Here is an 8,866-nt window from a genome sequence, read left to right as displayed (position 1 = left end):
ACACTAATACTGCCACTCACAGGGAAAGGTGACTCCAACCCCAGAACAGGCAAACACAGGAGCACGTGACCCAGCAGAACACAACTGAACATTGAGTACACAGATAAAGATTGGACCTGATGTCTCATGTAAGACTGGAAGTAATGAAACCTTGGTGGAAATGCAGTCCTAAAGGTCAGGAACGTCACAACCCATCTTGAGCTGGTCTGATAGGGAGGTTAACAGATGAGAACTGTTGGCTGGGGCCTGGTGGGCTGGTGGGCTGGTGGGCTGGTAGGCTGGTGGGCTGGGGGCAGGGGGGTTGGTAGGTTGGCATGCTGGGGGGCTGGTGGGCTGATAGGTTGGTAGGCTGGGGGGTTGGTGGGCTGGTGGGCTGGTAGGTTGGCAGGCTCGAGGGACGGTTGGCTGAGGGTCTGGTGGGCTGGGGGATTGGTAGGCTGGGGGGTTGGTAGCCTGGGGGTTGGTAGGATGGGGGATTGGTAGCCTGGGGGTTGGTAGGATGGGGGATTGGTAGGCTGGGGGGTTGGTAGCCTGGGGGTTGGTAGGATGGGGGATTGGTAGCCTGGGGGTTGGTAGCCTGGGGGTTGGTAGCCTGGGGGTTGGTAGGATGGGGGATTGGTAGCCTGGGGGTTGGTAGGATGGGGGATTGGTAGCCTGGGGGTTGGTAGGATGGGGGATTGGTAGCCTGGGGGTTGGTAGCCTGGGGGTTGGTAGCCTGGGGGTTGGTAGGATGGGGGATTGGTAGCCTGGGGGTTGGTAGGATGGGGGATTGGTAGGCTGGCAGAGTTGATAGACTGAGTAGCTGGTACAGTAGGTTGGTGGGCTGGGGGGTCGGGGGGGCTGGTGGGCTGCACCCCTACTGGCACACCACACCACGCCACACCACACCACACATGGCTTCTGCATGGGCACCAGGATGGCCAACGTGTTCAACAAGAATGTAATTTCTCTGCAAATCGTAATATCTAACCGACTACTGATCAATATATCTTCATAGGTGTGTCTTGAAGGGTTATCAATGCTATTATGTAATTTAGCTACAGAAAGGTTACATTTCCTGCATGACGCACTATGATATGGTCATGTGATAGTCCTCTATCAGGAGGTGATACTAGGCTGGACTGTCATGTTGCAGCGAGCACCTAGTTCATTAGCCTTGTGTGTATGACTGAGGAGAGCAGGTGTTCATTATTTGTCTTCTCAGTCATACATGTACCCCCGGGAATAAATATACATGTACAGTACCCCCGGAATACATATACATGTACAGTACCCCCGGAATAAATATACATGTACAGTACCCCCGGAATACATATACATGTACAGTACCCCCGGAATAAATATACATGTACAATACCCCCGGAATACATATACATGAACAGTACCCCCGGAATACATATACATGTACAGTACCCCCGGAATACATATACATGAACAGTACCCCCGGAATACATATACATGTACAGTACCCCCGGAATACATATACATGAACAGTACCCCCGGAATAAATATACATGTACATTACCCCCGGAATACATATACATGAACAGTACCCCCGGAATAAATATACATATACAGTACCCCCGGAATAAATATCAGCAGGCAACTTCAAAAGTCCACAATCATTTCAACACTTTTTACAATTTCGATACTCAATGTTATGTCATAATTGAGTGTTGAAATCCATACTTCTAAATCAATTTACTCCGTAAAAAAAAACCTCAGTGCAAATGCAGCCGTCGTCGGGGAAGCTGGTGGTGGAGCTGAGTGGGTGTGTCTGAAATATGAGTGCTATTTTCAAGGCCAGATTTTTCAGTGCTCATGATAGCACTTGACCTGCTTATTTTCATGAACACGCCTCTGTGTACCGCTACTTGAGTGCAGATAATATTTTCACCTGTTTCTGCCAACACAAATTGCCAACATGCCTGCGTTTTTTTACCTTGTGTCCGTTTTGCGCTGGCTGAAAATAGAGCCCTTTGAGTGCAATATTAAATGTCTCCATTAAATGAATGAGGCTGTTGCTGAACATGAGAAGCAGGGTTAGGTGGTCGGGTCTGATGTTGTGTAAAGTTAATGCGTGCTGACTTCACAGAAATGCCTCCTCATCCAGCAGAGAATCTGTCAGCCAAGCAGAGAGGGAGACAACCAAACCCAACATCACATCTTATTCTTAGCTGCTACCTCTGGTCTCTCTCTCTCTCTCTCTCTCTCTCTCTCTCTCTCTCTCTCTCTCTCTCTCTCTCTCACACACTCTCTCTCTATCTTTCGTTGCTTTATTGGCATGACAATCAGGCAATATGTATTGGCAAAGCATACAAAACTAGAGGTCACGAATGTGAATGGTGAATGTGGATGGCGTCCTAGCACTCTGAATCGAGGCAATCATGTTTGGAGACAGGCCTTCCGAGTCTACAGTAGGTTAGACCTTTCATGGGTCAGACCCATACAGTAGATCCATCTGCTCGGGATAAGGGTGAAACAATTGGCCCTGCACTTGGGACAATAACTCCTTGCACAGTGGAGACACCAACTACGTAGAGTAGTTGGGCTATATGCGACCTCCGTGGTCTCCGGGCCAATTCGGGCCTATCAGGAGCAGGGACAAACTGTTTGCCCACCCCCCCCCCCCTCTCCATCCCTCCATCCCTCCATCCCTCCCTCCTCTTCCCAAATGATGGATCGGATGCTTGACTGAACACACTCTCCATAAAGGATTAGCCTCACCCACGGCACATTATATAGGACATTCCTCCACTGCTTAGAATGTAAGGAATCCCGCTGATTATTATTAAATGATAATGAGCAAACCAATAGTGCACACACTGAAGTATGTCAGTGACAATTTATTTGCATTCCTCCCTCCTCCCTCTCTAAGTTGCACATGCTTGAACATGCTTATATATTTCCTTTTTTACACCACTCTCTCCTTGGCCCTTTGCCTCCCCCAGTAAGCTGTTTGGGCCTGGTTGTTAATGGTAGTGAGTTGTCAGACTGTTGGTTTAAACCTCTCTAGCTGTCCCTGTTCTACCTCGTCCCCTCTCTGGCTGTCCCTGTTCTGCCTGGTCCCCTCTCTGGCTGTCCCTGTTCTGCCTGGTCCCCTCTCTGGCTGTCCCTGTTCTGCCTGGTCCCCTCTCTGGCTGTCCCTGTTTTGCCTGGTCCCCTCTCTGGCTGTCCCTGTTCTGCCTGGTCCCCTCTCTGGCTGTCCTTGTTCTACCTGGTCCCCTCTCTGGCTGTCCCTGTTCTGCCTGGTCCCCTCTCTGGCTGTCCCTGTTTTGCCTGGTCCCCTCTCTGGCTGTTGCTGTTCTGCCTGGTCCCCTCTCTGGCTGTCCCTGTTCTGCCTGGTCCCCTCTCTGGCTGTCCCTGTCTACCCTCTGGGTGTCCCTGTTCTGCCTGGTCCCCTCTCTGGCTGTCCCTGTCTACCCTCTGGGTGTCCCTGTTCTGCCTGGTCCCCTCTCTGGCAGTCCCTGTATGCCCTCTGGCTGACCCTGTTCTGCCTAGTCCCCTCTCTGGCTGTCCCTGCCCTACCTGGTCCCCTCGGCTTTGTCCCCTCTCTGCCTGGTCAGTTTGCATGTCTGTAGACATGGAGACAAGGACACTCAATATCATTTGACTGCTGAGAAGGTCAACAAGGAAATATTTCTATAAGGTATCAATTCTGAGCTCTCTCACACGCTCCACTTCTCTCTTTCATTCATTTTGTTCTCTTTTAATTTTAATTTTATTCAAGGGTGCATTCAAAGTCATGCTCTCTAAAACAACAGCATGTTGTCTCTCATGTTGCTAGAATACCAACAAACTAAACAATTCATGATGTTGAACAGGCAGACAATAAGGCTCACTTCGGTTCTGGTTAGTTGGGGAATGTGTGACTGAGGAGAAGCGACTGTCTAGAACTGGAGGTTTGTTAATCTCACAGAGCTAGGGAACACAGCCCTAGATTCTGGGTAATTAGTTGACTCATTAAGCTCACGTAGATTATCGCTATATAATGACATAAGTCCATATTTGCATACTAGTGTTAGACTTTTCATATTTCTAATCCAAATATGAGATGTTTTTCTATTTTTGCTATGACAGAAAATGACATGTCAAACTTCTGACAAGTCTAGACTCCTCAGGCAGTTTCAACCACCTCCAGAAAATATTTCAACACCGCTATAAGTGGCTGGGACTCCTTTGGTCCAAAAATATGACTGAGACAGATACTATAAATAAAGTTCATTTTTGAGTTCATTCAAACATGTCACAATCCCACTTCTGAAAATGCCTACTATTCTGAGAATAGAAGAATTGGATTCTATAAATAGTGCCATTGATGGAATTGTGTTAATCCTGGTAAAACTATTTTCGTACTTCGTTGTTCATATTATGCTCCCGTTTTGGCTGAGGAAAGCATTATGTAAAGTGTTTGGTTTGTGTGGGGTGTTCTGTGTTTGTATGTCCAGTTAATATATTGCAGGGCTTCTGTGCATATGTGGTCCATACCTTTAATGACGCAACATTGAGTGAGTACGGTCAACCCATCTTATACGCCTAACATGTGACTTCTCTTGTCAAGGTCATTGTTAACTGTCAGAGATGTACAGAGATGTACATAAAGGTATACGTCAGGGGAGGCTGGTAGAGGTAGGAATCGGAAGACGGGCTCATTGTAATGTATGGAATGGAATAGGGAATGGTCTTGTAATGCATGGAACGAGCCTGTCCTCCGATTTCTACCTCCACCAGCCTCCCCTAGTATCCATATATACTGTAGTTCACGGAAGAGTAAAATGGTTGCACTTTGCAGTGTATAACATGTTCATATATTCTAAATATTATGGTACAGATATGACAGAATATGTATTATATCAATAATATTTAGACATGGTAACATTGTACAGTGGTTACAACAAATGCATGACGAGCTTCTTAGGGATTCATCAACATGATGGATCATGCTGTTTTTGCAGATTGACCCCTGCTGTTCCACACACGGCTCTAGGTTAATGTGCCACAACTGCCCCCGGGTACATTATGTGGCATGTTGCTCAGCCACGACACTTGGCCTCTCCATATCGACTTTATTTCATGTTGCCCCGAGGTGCAACAGTACTCCACTCTCAAGGCAAAGAGGTGCACAGCTGGATCTTTACATCTCCAAAAGGGTTTTGATGAAAGATGTTCTATAGTATCCACCAGCTCCTCATGATTGCTTTTAGAACAGATTTCTGAGAAAACGAATTCTACTACACACAAATTGTAGGAATTGTGGCGTGACCTTTTGATCTTCTATGTATTCAGCACGCTCTCCTGACCCCTAAAGTACCATTGAAAATAATGGAACCCAGGTAGCTACATTTTCATAGTAAGGCTTGTTAAATTATGAACACTTGTGTGCAAGCCGACATAAATTATGTGCATAACCAGTTTGTAGGTCACAATAGGAATATTTATAAATGTGCAAATATATCATTTAGGAAAATGTAATCCATGTCTCCCACTTTAATATTTGTTCAGAATGATCTTATCTTATTGTAGAGATGTTATCTTTTCACACAACCTTGCAAAAAACACACAGACAATCCGTTATCTGTTTGTTTTCCCAACTTTAATAACATTACGTAAAACAGACAAGGCCAACGTTAAGGGTTGGCTCAGAGACGGTACACAGACAGCATGACTGCTTGCATTGACATTCCTTGACGAATGGACAAATGTCCTTTATGCTTGGCAAAAAAATAATCTCTCCGAAGGAAAATTCCAGACTGATTCATTAGAAATAATAAATGTGTTATTGCAAGCCACCAATGTTTGTTACACATTCCCAAAGACAGATGTTATCTACATCTCAGGTTTCAACAACAGAGGGCATATCTTCGGTATAAATTAGCCAAAGACAACTTAACCTCACATGAAACTGTCTTCTCTGGACAAACAGAAAATGTAAATGTTGGTAACCTGATTAGTGGATAAGAATGTTTTCCAGAGACATAAAGGACACCCATTGTTCTGAGTGTCATGTCTTGGCTCCTGGCTGGAGAGAAAGTTGCTGAAAGTCTTGTCTCAAAAGCGCGCGACACACACACACACACACACACACACACACACACACACACACACACAGTCGTGTCCTGGCCCCTGGCTGGAGAGAAAGTTCTGAAAGTCTTGTCTCAAAAGCACACACACACACACACACACACACACATACTAAGACAATTTGTGTCCTGCCTCCTGGCTGTAGACGAAGTTTGGTCTCAAAAACACACACACACACACACACACACACACACACACACACACACACACACACACACACACGTAGACCATACAGACACACACACAGACACTGTCCCGCTTTCTCTCAGCCCAGTGCACACAAACAGATCAACCAGCGGACAGTAAGATGAGGACAGGACAGGAGCGGAGCGGGTTCACAGTTGAGTCACTGTGGTGGATCACCTCCCTAGACCCTCTCTGTGTGGTTCTGGAGGGACCACACAGAACATTGTCCACTGACACGCAACAACTAGCTGGGCCACCACCAGGTTAGCGTAGATCGGCTGCAGCACCACACCACCAATAACAACAGAGAGGTTGGGTGGAGGAACCCCTGTGGAGCAGCCTACAGAGCACACAGAGTATCTCTGCCTGGTGAACCCCTGTGGAGCAGCCTACAGAGCACACAGAGTATCTCTGCCTGGTGAACCAGGTCCTGTATGAGGGAGGATGGCTCTCTTCACACGTCTTCACTTATGTTGATCACATCCACGGCTTGACCTACGGAGGCTCTGTAACGTGTTGCTCCGAGAGCCATGCAGTCTTACATAACATTTACATAATGTTTGGATTGAATTTTGTGCCAGAGTCGGAATCGATTTCTAGAAAGGGTTTTTTTTGTTTCGTTCTTTGGGGAAGCAAAGAAATGCTCTTAAAAAACACTTTACTTTAAACCAATAGATATAATGCATTATTATTACTTGTTATCTAAAAGCACATATAGGCTCTATAATGTCTGATTATCAAAATCATACCATAGCAAATGAAAGTATTTTAAATGGTAATTCATTGACACAATTAAAATAGCTAGCAATAAGTAAACTGAGGATAAATGATGTGATGGCACTTAAAGAGTACTAATAAAGGTGTTGTGTGTTTGTCAGTACAGTACATACTACTGTATAATTATTACTAGTTATGCTTTTGTTAGCCTTAAGCAGCACTTTATATATATTATACACTTTTTTCCAAAGCCACTTACAGGGCAGTGAGGGCATATGGCTCCGACAGAGACAGGACAGAAACAGGAAGTGCCACAATATAGATCAGTATCAATAATTAAGTATAGGAAGGCTTCTGTATTTGGTGGCTCATCCTTCAGGAGCTTATTAAATCTGTTCAAGTTCATTAGAAAAGCACACACTGCAGTCAGCCAGCCAGGCGAGGAGAGGAGGGGGCGGACACACACACACACACACACACACACACACACACACAGATATACACACACACACACACACGCACATGCACATACACACACAGAGCGAGAGAGAGAGAAAGGACTGATCCTTTGCAGAGCCAGTTTATAAGAGACAAACGCAATTACTCCATCCTCCTCAGCTCCTTCAAACACTTTCAGCTGAGGATCCAGAAATAACCAATCGTGGGCATAGAAGCAGGTCAACCTAAAGAACAACTGTCATGTGTCTAAAAATAGCAGAGCTGTATCCTACAAGCTGTGTGTACTATCAAAATGTATGAGAATATATGAGTCACAGTGTAAAAAATTAATGGATCGGAATGTGTTCAGTATTTGAAGCATCAAACATTTTGCTGCACCGTGGCAATTAGGTGGTATCGTGTGTGTGTGTGTGTGTGTGTGTGTGTGTTTAAATGCAAATGTTGGTCCAGTTTTCATTGCAACCCCTAAATTAAGCTGTCCTTTTTCAACCACTGTATGAATAAATTATAGGATTCTTTGTCAACAGCTTTTTCAGAGCTGGCTAAACATGGATGTTGAAGAAACAGCACTGATACCACAGGTCTAGATGAGAGCAGTGGGTAGTTTGAAGAATAAATCCATCTTGTGAAATATCATATCTTTCACACCTGGATACGGTTACGTGTGACATTTAAGAGGAAGGAGGAAATCAGATGTGATGGTCTAAATTAATACCACTGTCGCCCCGACTTACTGAACGGCACCTGAATCACACAGCATTTTCTTCCTCAGTAATTTCTGTCCTGTTAATGGTATCAAACTGATTGATCTCATGACAAGGCTAGGAAGGTTTTTTATTTAAATTATTTTTATATTTATTGATATACCTTTCAGTAGGTCAGTGCAGATCATGGATTGAATGAGTATCAGGGGAGGATGGTGGAGGTAGAAATCATAGGATGGGCTCATTGTAATGCGTGCAATGAAATGAGGAATGGTATCAAAAATATGTGTAAATACCATTCCTTATTCCATTCCATGCATTGCAATGAGCCCATCCTTAGCGATTTCTACCTCCACCAGCCTCAACTGATGAGTATACTAGAATGTCACATTTCACATAGTATAGTACATAAGACACATCCCACAAACATATTGCTTTTGTAATTTGCTACTGTATTTGTTTCATTGACAATAGCAACCTTGAGGTTGACTTTCAGAAGATAGGTGAACTGAGCGATGGTCAGTTTGGATTTAGAATAACCTTTGTTATCTAGTGCCTGCCACATGTAAGATCATTCCCCTTTTGAAACTCACAAGATTCTCAGACCTCAACTTCTGTAATCAACCTCACTCACAGCTTTGAATGTAAGGAGTATGAAGGATATGTCTATTATTGACACACTAGTAATTTCACATGACCAAATCATTCCTCATTTAAGG

The 8,866-nt window shown here is 44.7% G+C and overlaps 1 protein-coding gene across 1 annotated transcript in view; it reads right to left on the bottom strand.

Annotated features, from left to right (window-relative positions):
* Positions 1-218: 218 nt before the first annotated feature.
* mtnr1ab (melatonin receptor 1A b) overlaps positions 219-8,866 on the bottom strand; it is a gene marked incomplete at both ends in the record, with an annotated part of 18,459 nt that continues 9,811 nt past the window's right edge. Inside the window, 2 exons of the mRNA XM_083685633.1 lie at positions 219-856; positions 6,503-6,656. Coding sequence (XP_083541759.1) covers positions 219-856; positions 6,503-6,656 — 792 coding nt within the window. The remainder of the gene's footprint in view (positions 857-6,502; positions 6,657-8,866) is intronic.

This window comes from Argentina silus, assembly GCF_951799395.1.
Source record: "Argentina silus genome assembly, chromosome: 15".
In the NCBI taxonomy this organism is placed as follows: Eukaryota; Metazoa; Chordata; class Actinopteri; order Argentiniformes; family Argentinidae; genus Argentina; species Argentina silus.
This window is presented reverse-complemented; position numbering and strand designations above follow the sequence as displayed.